General features: G+C 40.5%; 1 protein-coding gene across 2 annotated transcripts in view; it reads left to right on the top strand.

Moving 5' to 3' along the window:
* The first annotated feature begins 1,271 nt into the window (after positions 1-1,271).
* Positions 1,272-16,052, top strand: part of setd7 (SET domain containing 7, histone lysine methyltransferase) — a 26,527-nt gene continuing 11,746 nt past the window's right edge. The window contains exons 1-3 of one of the 2 annotated variants that reach the window (XM_063046637.1): positions 1,272-1,434; positions 2,585-2,714; positions 15,464-15,665. In XM_063046637.1, the coding sequence (XP_062902707.1) occupies positions 1,395-1,434; positions 2,585-2,714; positions 15,464-15,665 (372 nt within the window). In that variant the 5' untranslated portion in view covers positions 1,272-1,394. Of the gene's footprint in view, positions 1,435-2,584; positions 2,715-6,936; positions 7,069-15,463; positions 15,666-16,052 lie in introns of those variants that run through there. The other variant, XM_063046638.1, reaches the window with a different exon arrangement.

A 16,052-nucleotide genomic window follows, 5' to 3' on the forward strand; every position in this document is an offset into this window, starting at 1 on the left:
ATTGAAAAAAAATGTGGTCACTGCCAGCCCTGAGGTGGACCTACTTTTATGGTGACTTTTGGGCCAGTTTTGCTGTTAAGGCATGTCCAGTTTGTGGAAGCTTACTTGGAGAATTGCGATGGAGCTATAAATTCATACAGGATGAAGACAGCTCCTTCAGCACACCCGTACCCACCTATACCAATCCATTTTACCAGCACTTGGTCCATAGTCTTCTAAGCTATAGCAATTCAAGTAATTGTCTAGGTACAACATTAATGTTGCGAGGCATGTTCAGTTGCCGTAGGCTTACTCAGAGAAGCACGATTGTTGGATCGATTAGTCAAAAGGCTTGCAATGTGATGTGTGTGTTCCCGCATTGGCTCCCACTCAAGAAGGCTGAAGCCTGTGCAAAGGGCCTACAGGCAAGGCTCAAGAATAATGCCATATCCATCAAAATTGTTTGCGGTCAATGTGTAAGACGATTTATTTATTTATCAAGACACCATGTAGACTAGGACATCCGGCCCTCTGAGCCGCACTGCCCAGCAATTCACCGATTTAACCCCAGCCTAATCACAGGACAATTTACAATGACCAATTAACCTACTAACCTGTATGTCTTTGGACAGCTGGAGGAAACCGGAGTGCCCAGGGAAAATCCATGCATTCCACGGGGAGGAGGTACGGGTGATGCTGGAATTGAACTCTGAACTCGTACTCCCTGAACTATAATAGTGTTGCGCAGACCGCTACCGTGGCAGCCTTGTGGCATTATCGTAGAAGAAACAGATTGGATTGAGACGATAGATCTATTAAGCCTGTGCCTGTATGAATGCATTTTTTAAATCAAAATATTTTGTGTGATAGAAAGTATTTTTACCAGAAACAAGCACCCTTAGGCACTGCTATGTTCCAGATTGGGGAACAGCTTGAGTGAATAATCTGCAGTTTAGTGAAGGTCACCAGGCCCAGAGGCAGGAGGCAGGAGACAGAATTGTGGCGATGGAGTTAATAGGGACCAAGTTTAAAACACAGTACAGTCAAAAATATCGTGTGGTCTCACCAGGGTGTGATGCTAGGGCAAAGGTAAGAAGATGAGGACAATTCTAAGTCTTTTTACTGCTACCCCGATTCTCCAGCCGAAGTGAATGAGGTGGCGATGGATTTCGCTCATTTCTTTTTGGGCTGGGGGTGGGATGGTGCAGCTGTCAGTCAGAGCAGGAGTTGGGAATGATGTCAGAGGGAAGAGGGGCTGCGCCTGTCAATCAGCGGAGCGGCCGGGAGATGATGTCAGCGGCTGATTGCTGTTTCGGCAGTAGCGCCCCCGAGAGAAGTCGCAGAATCACGGGGCAGAGTTAGAGCCGAGCCTGCACACGGGGACCGGCCGCGGCCGCTCCGCTCCGCTCCGTGCAATGGACAGTGACGACGACAATGTGGAGGAGACGGTGGAAGGTGAGAGCACCCGGCCGTGCCTTGTTGCTTGCAGTGTCAGTGTGGCGAACTCGTGTGTGTTTGTGTGTGAAGGCAAGGCAGCGGCCCAGTGACCGAGTATGCTGAAAGAACCCAAGCAGAAGGGAGGGGCAGTGCGGTGCAGAGCCGCAAAATTGTGCGTTTCAAACAAAAATAAAATAACATTTTATTTTGTGCATTAATCTTTTTTGGAAAAATGCAATTATTGCAGCTAATCAATTTTTTTTTCTAAAAATCACATGCCCGCGCAATTAATTTATTTTTACTTTTCAGTACAATTTTGAAAAGTTTGTTTAATCGTTTAATCTGCGAGTTTACTTAAACCGATGAAAGACACGACGATGAATTCTATAACTACTGTAACTTGGTGCCATCATAACAACACTCGAAAAATGTGTTTTAAAAAGTTAAAAGAACACCGAAAAGATACGAATCAGAAACTATCCTGAATTCCCGAGGCTTAATATGCATTTTATTTTTAAAGTTGATGATTCTATTTAAGAAAAATAAGCCTATTTTAATAGTTATGTAACCTGGATTATAGTGATGCAGTCAATGCTTTCAGTGCAACATGAAAGCGCTGGTGTAATGGTAGGGAACGTGTTTTAATTTGTTGCTCATTCACTGTAGAGCGAAGCGAGAGCAGGGAAACTCATTATATTAACAATGCTGTATTTTTTTTCTTTCATAATGCTTTGTTAAATCACCTTTTGAGGAAGGGGGTGATGGACAGGATTGTCCATCTAACATACCATTGCTTGTACTAATGTACAGAGGAATTGATTAAATGAAGATGCATTTAGTTGGCGTTTCCCAATTTAAGACGTTATTGTGGGGTTCGCAACAAAGGTAAAATAAATTGCCCCCTGCCGTCATATTGAAAGCTGATCTGTTGTTTTCACTCGTGATAAATAATCCAATCAGAAAAAAAAACTCCCTCCTCCAGCCTGGGCTGTCACGGATGAGAAATCGGTCATCTTCAGCAAATGCCTGCTTTCTGATAGAGTGAATATTTCTCTTGATGTTTAGTCAGTAACAATTATTTCGTCAAATAATGAATGCAATGATGGATTTGAAACGATGTCTGTTACTTTTGCCGAGGATCAGTAAGTTTAAAATGTTCCTATTGTAGGTCCCCTGGATGAAGATAACCAGCCACATGGGTTCTGTAAAGTTACCTATTCCTCTAGTGACAGATTTGAAGGGCATTTTATACATGGTGAGAAGAATGGTCCTGGGAAGTTCTATTTTTTTGATGGCAGGTAAAACACTAGACCATCAATTTTAAAATTATCACTTTTGTTTATTTATGTTTACTCCATTAGAGAGAGTTTGTTTTTAACCTGAGTGAGAAAGTTCTTTTATCATCTATTACTGGGAATATTTACAATGGTGTGAGGGATGTTCCATGCCTTTTCAACCATTGCCATTAGATGCCGTGCCAACAGACCTTGATGATCACTGGACTGGCATTGCAGGGGGCACGTGTTCCAGCTGGATATTTTATTCCAATTGAGTCTGGCTGTAGGTATTTGCTTGCTATACCCATCCAGATTCTCCCTTGGGAACAATGCCTGGATAAACAATAACATTATTTTTTTCATTCGTTTTAATATATATTGCAATGTATGTTGATCAAGCTGTGGGCTAGTTCTTGCCGATAAAATGTTCTATGTATGACTGTTGGTACATTTTTTTTTGCACCTTGGCCTTGGAAGAATGCTGTTTGGTTTGGATGCATTCATGTATGGTTGAATAACAATTAAACTTGAACTTAATAGTTGGATTACGTATATATTACTGTTGAGGATGATCTGTTCCCCCTGGTTCATTTCCACAGGGTTAATATGTAAAAATGAGAATGTTTAAATATCAATGCTGTCTTGACACCTTTATTTTGTGTTATGAAAGCTCTATTGGATATACAAGTCTTTTTTTTGTAGACTTTTTTGTAGTCAGTACAACAAAGTGAAATTTCCTTTTTAAACATTTTGAAGAGGAAAACATGATTAAACTCTGAGATTTGGGGCATGGCAAGTCTTTTAAAATTTTGAAGAAAAATGAATGACACAAGTTACCAAGCAATATTTGTTAAATTATATTGAATAAGTTTGGCTAAAAAATAAACTTAAGTAAATGGTAGCACAATTAAAATCATATATTTTAATTTCCATCTTTTTGTGCAAAACTAGGCTCCTGATTTTTGCTATACTTTTTGTCAACTTTCTCAGTATCTGAATTCCAGGTATCTATTTGGAATAGGTTTCTGAGGCAAACCAAATATTCTGATCTCTAGTCTCTGCATTGCCATAAATCATTCCGACTACTTTGTCAAGTTTTCCCATCTAAAGTATTTCACTATGAATTGACTTTATAAATTCAAAGGTGAGGAATTAAACAAGAATTTAAGAAGCATACAAATCCTTCATAATATGATCACATTATCCCCTAGAGTTTTAATATATTTAAAATTTGTAGTATTTCCAAAATGTGGACCTTTGCCGAGAGCTGTACTTCCAAATGGAATTTGGCTGTGCATTTCAAGCATGTGTGCCTTAATTTCAAAGCTGTGTCACTGCATTCAGCCAACTGCATGGATGGAGTCTTTTTTTTAATTGCTTCTAGCAGTGGTTCCCAAACTTTTTTTGGGGGTTACCGTCCCCTTAGCTCCCAGACCACTTCTCCTGCACCTCACTCTCCCTTTCCGGCTATTACATTAAAGCTCTAAAGAATTTTGATTTACAATTCAGTGAAAGGAAATAGGAACTTGTCATTCAAAGCAGTGACAAATAATTGCAAATCATTATTCAAATCTATTTAAAGCTACAAATAAAAGTATTTAATTAGAGTAAAAACAATTTTCATCCATAGTTCTAGAGCGTTCATTAGTAGTCGACCTATTCACAACTTCACTGTTTTTTCACCTTTCAATGAGATGGAGGGGCTCGGTGCAGTGATATCAGCTTCTCAACATCAGACTGAATGTCACTCAGGAGTCTCAGATCTCCACGTTCAGTAATTTGCAGTCTGTTTCATTGCTTTGAAAGAAGTTGGGTGACTGCACTGAAACCATGCTCCAGTAAATATGATGTTGGGAAATCAATTAAAAAAAAATCTTGACCTTTTTCCACAGTGCAGGATAGTGTACAGAGATTTCCTTCTGCAGCCAAAAGTCTTGATTTGGTTATTTTGAACCTCAGCATCAGCTCAAAATTATTTTGTTTTGAGATCAGTTCTTCCTCCGCCTTTCCTGTTAATTCCTTATTACAGTGGTCAGGAATGGATTTATTACCCAATCTGGAATTTGTACTGAAAGAAGATCCTGAAATCTCTGTCAAACAGATGCTGGAAATCTGAGCAACACACAAAATGCTGGAGGAACTCAGCAGTCCAGGCAGCATCTGTAGAAAGAAAAGTACAGTGAACGTTTCGGGCCGAAACCCTTTGGCAGGACTGGAGGAGAATGCTGAGGAGTAGATTTGAAAGGTGGGGGGGAGGGAAGAGAGAAACGCAAGGTGATGGGTGTAACTTGGATGGGGGAAGGATGAAGTAAAGAGCTGGGAAGTAGATTGGTGGAAGAGACAGAAGGCCATGGAATAAAGAAAAGGGGGCAGGAGCACCAGAGGGACGCGATGGGTGGGCGAGGAGATAAGGTGAGAGGGAAAAGGGGGTGAGAAATGGTGAAGGAGAGAAGGTAGGGTCATTACTGAAAGTTTGAGAAATCAATGTTCATGCCATCAAGTTGGCTAACCAGATGGAATATAAGATGTTCCTCCAATCTAAGTGTGGCCTCATCATGAAGTCATGGATGGACATATTAGAATGGGAAGTGGAATTAAAATGGGTGGCCACTGGGAGATTCCGCTTTTTTTGGCGAATGGAGCATAGGTGCTTGGCGAAGTAGTCTCCCGATCTACGTCGTCTTACCAATATACGGGAGGCTACACCGGGAGCACCAAACACAGTATATGACCCCAACAGGCTCTCAGGTGAAGTGTGGCCTCACCTGGAAGGACTGTTTAAGGCCCTGAATGGCAGTGAGGACTGTGCTCTTTTCCTGGATGCTGCCTGGCCTGCTGAGTTCCTCCAGCATTTGTGTGTGTGTTGCCTGAAAACTTTTTGACGTGTCTTTATGCAGCCCATCCAGATGGGCACAGTATAGTTGATTGTAGCAGAAACGCCATTATTTCTGAAACTAAGGCTCTGAACTGATCCATGGAGCCCTGCACAGTGCAGGAATGTTCCATTTGTGGTGCAACATTCCTTGGCTGATCTCGCTGTCAAATTTGTAAAATGGGTTGAAATGTTGTAAACATCTCTGATTGTATTGGTAAGCTATTAAACATATTTCTTATGTTCTTATGAAAAAGAGTAAACAGTTGAAGTTTCAGGCCGAGACCCTTCATCAAGACATTTTATTAATGTGAGAGATGATGAGCCCTGACGAAGGGTCTCGGCCCGAAACGTCGACTGTGTACTTTTTTCCATAGATGCTGCCTGACCTGCTGAGTTCTTCCAGCATTTTGTGTGTGTTACTTTGGATTTCCAGCATCTGCAGATTTTCTCTTGTTTATGAGGAGCAGAAGCCTTTCAGCCTTGCTTTGTTGGTGAAGTGAGGGAGTAGTGACAAAAGTAGTAATAATCAAATGAACTGGCATTATTTAAACCAGCTCATTTAGTCTGCAAAATGGGTGGTGCAGTGAACAGAAAACAAAATCAAATGGTGTGCAAATGGACAACCATCCTATCAGTTTCCCACCAATCAGGCCAAGCTAAAATTATCTCAAGGTGCTCCATTTGAAACAGTTGAAATTGGGTGCTGAAGTTTTATGGTATATTGCTCTTGTCTTGCAAAGAGCCATGTAGAGGTGAGAATGACTGGTGTCACAGACTTGTGGTGCACTTACACTGATACTTCTATTCCAAGTGTTAGTGTAGGATGAATTTCATGTTATTCCTATATTTATCAATATTAATGTGTTGAGAGTCAAATGGAAAAGCAGGAAAACATTAGATTTTTCCCCCCCTTTTAATCTTGTTGATGGGATGGTGCTATTTTAAAAGAAATGCTTTACCCAGGCCATATAAATTGTAGAATTGAAGACTCAAATCATTCATTTGATATCTCAATATGATTTATTTTATAAGTCATGACAGATATAATATGGCAAAGTGTGTTTACCTTTAAGCTAAAATAAACTTGTGTGCCTTTATACTGTATGATTCAGAAATGAAAACCTAAGAGAAGACAGGTAAACGTTAAAGTTTTCTGTGCAGTGCATTAAAACAGCATAGTGTGATAAATGAAGTAAGTGTAAGACACACAGAGATCTTGCATTTCTATCATGCCATTGGTCAGGGTGGAACATTCCAAAGTGCTTTTCAGCCAATGGCTGACTTCTGAAGTTCAGCGACTTGTGGGGAAACTGCAAACTTCCACCCACAGCAGAGAGTTGAACAAATTAATGATGTGTAAGATGGTTATTCAGTCTGGCTGTGGAAACTTACCCATCCACTTCAGAGGGCAGACAGGGCTTCAGTTTATCGCGCTTCTAAAAGTGGCACCATTAACACCAGAGCATTCACTTGGCCTGAATTGATGTTCAAGTCTCTGAGGTAGGATGTGAATTGAACTGAAATTAATGGACATGCTCCTAACTGGGCAATGGTGAGAATGTTTTTAAATGTAGTTGGTGCTCAAGATATTTATAAGTATATACTACTATTAATCAACTGCATTATTCTGTTTTGCTACTTCGGAATTTTTATAAATACACATTGGGAAGAGTTCCTGGAGTACAAATAGATTGGAGAGTGTGTAACTCCAAATCATAAGCTAAGGGGGGAACATGAGAATCTGGCAGGGGGAAATTAAGTTGACATGTAAGAGTTTTGACTACACTGAGAGGAGTACCTTCCTTTTGCACCAACCCATTCACCTTGATTATAGAAACATTGGCAGTTGAAGGCATTTAACATTTTACACTAAGCACATATTTCAAGAAGACCTTCATATGAATTTAAGTAGGTTTGCTTGAATAGTGGCATAAAGCCCTTGAAGATCTAGGATTACATGTTCAGAGGCCTTAAATGATCGATGTGATTATGAGATTGGATGCTTTACTTGGTCGAGTGCAAGCCCGCCATGGAATCTGCCTGGGTGAGGCTGGGGGAAGGCACTTAAGCAGAAGTCAGAGCAGAGTGCGGGCAAACTAGTGCTGATCTATTGGATAAACAGAGTATGGTAGTTTAAGGAAAGTAGTAATGGGGTCTTGATAGTAGGCTGGAATCCTTACCTAAAATAAAAATGAAACCAAACTATTATTTCATAACTTACAATATTTTATGGATAATCTCCAGTTGTAGTTACTTCAGGTTCAGTTATTTGAAATGTGATATTTGTACCCAGCTGGCACTATACAAATAAACATTACTGTGCATTTAGTGTTTGGAACAGTGAAGCCCTGCAGTACTTGTTTGTTTCCAAGAGAATTGCATAATCATGAAGGTCAAATACTTGAGCTGAACTCGACTCAAGCATTTTGAGATAAATCCAAAAATTTTTATTTTCATTTTCATCTAATGGTGCTCCTCATTATCACTTTCAGCACTGTGTGTTTGCAAATTTTTATTTTTATACATTCAGGTTCTTGGGGCCAGATCTGGAGTTCTAAGAGTGTTGATGATCTCTAGCAAAGAAACTGTAGTATTTGCCCCCTGACATTAGTGAATAAAATAGTTGTTTATCCTTGATTTTGAGGATGAAATCATTTTTGCATAAATAGCTATTACATTGTTCTGTTTTGCAAAGTAAATATGTGAAATCAGCAACAGCATTTCACACCTTAGGAATGGCACAGTATAAACGAGATGCCAAATGTACAGTACTACACACCATACAAGGGGGTATTGTTAGGATCACTGGGATCCAGAGTGTCATACTGTTAATCTGGAGACATGAGTTCACATCTTGCCATAATGCTGGATAATTTAAAAATTCAAGAATTTAAATAATTCTGGTGGGGGATGGGGCAGTGATGGGAAATGTTGATGGTGACCACAAAATTACTGTGCTGCTGTTTTTTAAACAAACACAACTGCTCACTTGACACTGCTTGGGAAGGAAGTGTACTGGCCTTGCCATTGTGGTCTGTTTGTGACATAGATCCAGAACTGAAATTGGCTTGTCATCCCTTCCCCTGTTCTTACCAAATTTACAGAAGTAAGTGGTGTGGTATACTGACTGTTTTATTTTGCTTGATATTCGTGCATATTTTCTGAAATCTACTTTGGAGTTTTACAAGCTGGGGCTGTAGGCTTAGAAATTCTTAAAATTAACGATCCTGAACAGTGAAAATTAGCTTAACCAAGAATGAACCATTGTTCCTGGGTGCAAGAACATATGGGGAGGTGGGACCGACAAACTTCTAAAGGTGTGTGGTGGAGAGTATAATGACTGGTTCAGTAGCAATTTTATTTTCCCTAGCAATTTTGTAATATAAAACTTAACCAGTTTGTATGAACAGTAATGCACTGTGAAAAATATGATTACTGGAAGATCTTCTACCTTGTCATTTTCAGATCAACAGCTCTTGTATTCAGGGAACATCCAGGTTTTAATGACTCTATCCGTGGAATCGTACTAATGAAAGGGCAATGTGCAAAATGTATTCTTAGTCTTTGTTGAGACCCGTAACCTCCGGTGATCTCCAATGCAGTCACCTGCACATGGCTTGCTTGCGCATATTGTTACCACAGTTACGCTCCCCTTTTTTTATTCTGTAGGTCATCTAGGCTGCTACCGCTAGTCTCTGCCACATCTTTCAGTTTGTAGAGCTTACTGAAGGAGAGAGCATGTCCCCTATTTTCCTTCCAGTATGCAGGAACTAGAAGTGGGCTTCTTGGAGAAGCAAGCATTCATAGACTGCATCCCTGATTTGAAATGTCAGGCGGTATGGATAGTCCATACGCTTCCTGTGTACACTAGTCTTCAGCAGTGCATTCTTAAAGTGCTGTCTTCTATCATTGCCACATTCATTAGTAACATTCCCCATAGCTGGGAGAGTTGTAGAAAACCACAAACCTTGGGGCAGAATTAGGCCATTCAGACCACTGATTCTACGCCATCGTTCCGTCATTGCTGATTTATTTCCCCTCTTCACCCCATTCTCCAGTCTTTTTCCCGTAGACTTTGACAGCCTTACTAATCATTAACCTGCCAACCTCTGCTTTAAACCTACCCAATGACTTGGCTTCCATAGCCATCTGTGGCAGTGAATTCCACAGATTCACCACCCTCGTCTAATGAAATGCCTCCTCATCTGTTCTAAAGTGAATTCCTTCTTTTCTCAGACTGTGCACTCTGGTCTTGGATTCTCCCACTGTTTGAAACATCCTGTCCATGCCCCCTCTCGATAGACATTTCAGTATTCCGTAGGTTTTAATGAGATCTCACCCTCATTCTTCCGAACTCTAGCAAGTACAGGCCCAAAGCCATCAAACACACCTCATACATTACATGTGTTAGGGTATATCCCTTTAGGGGTGAGCTGCAGGGATGTATTCGAATCCTAGCAGACATAAATACTTGAGAATGGAGAATGCTACACTGAAACTGATGTGATGCGGATTTACACCGGGGAAATCTGACAGTGCAATTCCATGAACCTTGCAGTCTTGATCCTTATGCAACTTTCACAAGTTGTTTTCAGTTCATTTGCCATACTGTTTTAGTGCCATTAAAAGTTGCAAAACGTTTCCTACCCTTTAACCTTCAGTCTCCTTTGAGGACAGTGATCCAAATATTTTTCCCCAAAGAACAAGAGCTAATATTATTGATTCAAAGTACTTACTGCACAAGATAGTAAATAAAAAGTGTATGACAATATTGGGAAACAATGAGGTAGTATTTTTATAAAGTTCGATGCCTTTGGGTAATTATATTAGCATTTTTGTCATTTTAATCAATAGGCAGATAAAATCCCAAAAGTATATGGTATCTTGAACCAACTTCCTGGACTTGTCAACATACTCTTAAACTTCATATTAAATTATTTGCAATTTATGCAATTAAATAGATGCAGAAGTAAATAATCTTTTTGTCAAAAGTCATATCTATTCATTGGGTTGTGTGCTTTGTGTGGACTGCTTTCACACTTCATTGTCTGTCTATGGCAACATTCATGGCAACATTCTCTCTCCTCTACATGCTGCCTGTTGGCAATGTTGTGTGTAAACTGTTTCTCTTTCCACTTGCACACTTAAAGGTAGCAAGCTGTGTCTCGCTGATACCTGATTTTTTGTTTTGCCCTCCAACAGTCAGAATGCCTTCTGGACTGAAGTACTGATGGGACTGTAGTCTCCTCCTTAAACACTAGGAATGCCAAAGCTTGGGTTGCCGTCACAAACTCTGGCCCTCTCTGAAATAAGAGATGGACTGTTCCCGACACTGATGTCACAAGGGTTTGTTTGGATTGCATATATATGCTTTTGTTTAAGAACGTGTATCTCTGCCTCCATAAATTACCTTGTCTTTGCCCTGTCTCAGTTCATTTATAGTGAACTCCACATCCAGTCAAAGTTCAAAGTAAATTTATTATCAAAGTATGTATATGGCACCATATACAACCCTGAGATGTATTTTCTTGTGGACATTCACAGTAAGTACAAAGAAACTGGATAGAATCAACGAAACACTGCACTCAACAAAAATGGATGAACAGCCAATGTGCAAAAGACATCTTGAGCAAATACAAAAAAAGAATAAAAATAATAATATTGATAATAATAAGTAACAAGTATCAAGGGCGTGAGTTGTAGAGTCCTTGAAAGTGAGTCCGTAGGTTGTGGAATCAGTTCAGTGAAGTTATCTCCGGTTCACGAGCCTAATAGTTGAAAGTTTATAACTGTTCCTGAAGCTCGTGATGGGGGACCCAAGTCTGTTGTACCTTTCTTCCTGATAGCAGCAGTGAGAAGAGAACCTGGCGTAGATGGTGGGGGGGAGGAGGGTGTGTTTGATGGATGCTGCTTTCCGGCAACAGTGTTCCCTGGAGATGTGCTCAATAGTGGGGAGGGCTTTACCTGTGATCGTCTGGGCTGTATCAACTATTTCTTGTTGGCTTTTCCATTCAAGGGCATCGGTGTTTCCATACCAGGCTGTGATGCAATCAGTCAGTATACCCTCCACCACATCTTTAGAAGTTTCAGTTTTAAGTGACAGGTTGAATCTTCGCAAACTTATAAGAAGTAGAGGTGCTACCATGTTTTCTCTGTAACATTGCATGCTGGACCCAGGACCCGTCCTTTGAAATGATAGTGCTGAGGATGTTAAAGTTGCTGACTTTCTCCACCTCTAATCCCCGATGAGGGTTGTGGGCCCCCAATTTCTTAGTCCTGCAGACAATAATCAGCTCTTCGTTTTTGCTGACACTGAGTGAGGGGTGGTTGTTGTGGCACCATTCAGCCAGATTTTGCTGATTCATCACCACATTTGATTCAGCCAACAGCATTGGTGTCATCAGCCAACAAATACGGCATTAGAACTGTACTTAAGCACTTCCCACACGCGGTTATCTTCCCACATTTGACACTTCAAAGGCTTTCCCTTGTGTTACCTAATAGATGGCAATGTCATCCAAAATACTGCCTGTATTTTAAGTCCTACCCACCCATTGCCTCTGAGTTGTTGAGCTACATTGAATTCCTATCAAATAATTCTTCACATTTTAAAATTTGCATATTTATTTTCATATCTTTCCATTTAGTTATCCCTTTATTATTTCTGGCATTAAAACCATCACCTGAGCTCCTCTAACATGCCTCTTTGCCTTCCCCAAATTTAATTTTAACTTGGGGTCTGTGCATTCAATTGCTAAGGTATTCAGTTCTGGAATTCTCTCCTTTCACCTCCCTGCCTGTGTCCCTCTCCCTATGACTCTCTTTCTGTCCATCTGCTCTATAATTTTCCTTTATATGACGTGGTGTCATAGTTTGGATATAGTGTGTAGTACCCTGGGATCTATACATCAAAGGTACTTTATAAATTGGTGTCATCTTGCTGCAGTTAAATTGTTGGTGTCGGGGAGATCACCTGAGTGGTGTGGTTTAGCCGCCAGGTCCCAAAGATGTCTGGTTAGGGTTAGTCAGTTGTGAGCATGCTGTGTTGGCACTGGAAGCATGGCAACACTTGTGGGTGGCCCCCCAGCACCATCCTCATTGATGCAAATGACACATTTCATTGTGCATATGATAAATAAAGCTAATCTTTAAATATTTCTGCATGACACATGGCTCAGAATTTATGGTTCCTAGTCTTCTGCAGCCTTGTTACTGCTTCTAGTTTGTTTTTTTTGCTGATGGACCTTCCACCTACACTGTGTTCTTTGTGTGGAGTTGAGAGAAACATAAACTGATGGGAAATTTTCATTTGCTATTCTCATCTTTCTGACACCTACTTGGAAGTACCTCATTCAAAGTAAATTCCTTAAAGCCGTTTCAGCTGCTTGTGTGGAAGCTACTACCCCCCCCCCCACCCTGTGTGAGAGCACAGGCCAAAGGGGCTGTTATGCACAGACTATATCTGTAATCCTTTTGATTCTAAAAGATGGTGGGAGGTCTGTTATGTTTTTTTAAAGAAAAGTTGATGGGAGATTTTGTTTACCATGGGGGTGTGACAAAAAGAGTAAAAAAAAACATGAAAATGTGATCATAAAATTAGAACCAGGCCATTCAAGGGTGGTATCAAGAATACTCCTTCACAGGGGTTAGTTGAAACCTGGAACAGTTCTCCCCTAAAACCTAGAAGCCATTTCACTAGAGATTAATAATAATCATGTTAAATGTTATGGAACTAAGGCAGAAATATAGATTTAAAATATGGATTGCGTGGTATGTTTGAATAACAGAAGATGTGTGATGACCTAATCTTGTTGCTAGATTCTCACTATCTGCAGTATTTGTTCCAGGTAGTGCTGTCGGCAAGTGTAAGCTTTCAGTGGAGCAGGTGGCCTAGCTTGAGGCCTACTTTCCACAGCAAGAGCCGTCCTGATGTTGGAGGTTAGCACCACGCACCCAGTCAGTTGCACAGCCGTAACCGTGGACGTTGCTACTATTGCTTTGAATTCTAATCTCATGACCATCTGGGATAACTCGGCTACCAGTGGGGGTGATCTACTGCTTACGTTTTTTAGGGAGTGGAAACAAATACAATTAGGGGTTTTCCGACATTGCAAGTACATCCTAGTACAGTGTACTTGTTGCTGCCTCTTTCCTCCCTCACTACCAGCGCCTCTTCCCCAGGGCACCACTGCTCAATACAGGAGGATGTGGCTTTAAGGTAAGGGGTGGGAAGTTCAAGGGGGATATTAGAGGAAGGTTTTTTACTCAGAGAGTGGTTGGTGCATGGAATGCACTGCCTGAGTCAGTAGTGGAGGCAGATACACTTGTGAAGTTTAAGAGACTACCAGACGGGTATATGGAGGAATTTAAGGTGGGGAGTTAAATGGGAGGCGGGGTTTGAGGGTTGGCACAACATTGTGGGCCGAAGGGCCTGTACTGTGCTGTACTATTCTATGAAACGGTGAACTAGAAGTTAGTTATTGGGGTAACTAAATTCACATCCTCAGGACTTTGGTGCTGAACAAGCAGATTTTTCAGAATGTTGGATGTTACTTGTATTAGTCCCCCAACATACTTTTAATACACTTTTTGGGTGTTACCTGAGAGTATAATAAATTTTATAGTGACCCCAGTGACTTAAAGGGAAATGGGACTCCAATGTGTATAAGTGAAATAAAGCCCTGGTGAGGTTACAGGAACATAAAGGGCCTCTGATAAGAGTAAAAGGAACAGGGGTAATGGAGACCCTTGTATTTAAAGGGAAAGTGGGAAACAGCTGGAAATGGTACTAAGTGAGCTGCATACTGAACCCTCAGAATTTTCAAACAATGGTTCAGCATCCTTTATGAAGCAATGCAATGGGAGTTGTTCTGTTTGACCATGGAAGTTGTTGCAATGGAGAGCTTTCCTCTCCATCTTCAGTGTCTACTTCTGACAGGGGTCAGCTGGAACAAGCCCTGACTCTTTCGTCTCTGTCCACTCTATAATGTGGCCTTTATGGGTTTGGGATTAATTATGTTGGGACAGATTATGGTTGATTCTTCCAAGGGTTTAAAAGCCAATGTCTGTGTTGGGTTCTGTATCAGTGGAAGTGTTGGAAATTTGTCAAAGCAACATATAGTTTTCTCAAAATCATTTCAGAACTGGTGATGAACTGTAGAATGGAATAGCCTGTCTATATGCAGTAAATATGATATTCATTATATATTGTGTGATTTTAAAAGTGTTATATATTATATTAGAAAAAGAACTTTATCTATTATGCTAAGAGAATGTAGCAAGTGTATCTGATAAAAGGATGAAGAGTGACTGAAGATGTTTGCGATTGAGGGAAAAAACAAAAAAGCTGGTGCCAGAGTATCCGTCTCTTTTTTGAAAAGTGTGCCAGTGGGATTTTTTATATCCATCTAAAACTATAGATGGAGCATGGGCTTGTGTTCCCATCTGAAATTGGCATCAGCAGACGTCCTTTAGCACTGTACTGGAATACCATGTACTTTGCTGGTTCCTGCCTGAACTGAAACTGTAGTGTTAAGATGCAGAGACTAAAATACTCCTCCCTGCACCATAGCTGTCATTGGAAACTGAAATTTGCCCTTGCTATATTCACTTTGCACTGGTGGATTTTGACATTTAGTCCCCGTTTATGTCTTTGCTTACTGTTTTGGAACTGTTTTTGTGTGTAATTGGTTGTGGCTAACTTTGTAAAAGCAAAAGTGGGGAGGATACATCAGTTATTTCAAAAATGACATCTATGTCTACAGCTGATGACAATTCTGACATCATCCAAATGAATATTTAATGTCACTCCATCAGCCATTGGTGTCGTCAGAACCAGTCTCTTGAGGATGGGGAAGTGGAGTGTGTCTCATTATGCATTCTCTTTAATATTTAGCACACTGGACGGAAACTGCATTGATGATGCTTTGCAAGGTCAAGCTGTATACACCTATGAGGATGGAAGCAGCCTTCATGGTACCTACATTGATGGAGAATTGAATGGCATTGCTCAGGAATATGACTCGGAAGGACGTTTGACCTTCAGGGGTCAGTACAGGGACAATGTTCGATGGGGTGTTTGCTGGATGTATTTTCCGGTAAGTTTCAGCTGAGTGACCAGTATGCTTCAAATCCTCTCTTTGATCCTGTTAGATTGCCAAAGGAATAGAGTTTTTTTTTATCTTGGGGTCTCAATAAGTAGAAGGAAAAGTAATTCTCATTTTGGCTTCCTGAAGTATTAAACCAACTGCAGTGTTTGTATATACCCAATGGTAAAATACTCTGCCAGTGGCTTGACGTTTATTTAGGAATTGAGTAATTATTTGAGTAGAGTTTAGGATGACTGGTAAGCCCTCCAGCAATTATACAAAAAATTGTATAAAAGTTGGTGTGCTGTCGGGGTTGCATGGTCATAAATGGTTCCTTCATGTAGTTTCTCATACTAGCAAAGGACTTCATCAGCTGCTTTTAGAACTTCACCAGAA

This window comes from Mobula hypostoma, chromosome 4 (genome assembly GCF_963921235.1).
Source record: "Mobula hypostoma chromosome 4, sMobHyp1.1, whole genome shotgun sequence".
Lineage (NCBI taxonomy): Eukaryota > Metazoa > Chordata > Chondrichthyes > Myliobatiformes > Myliobatidae > Mobula > Mobula hypostoma.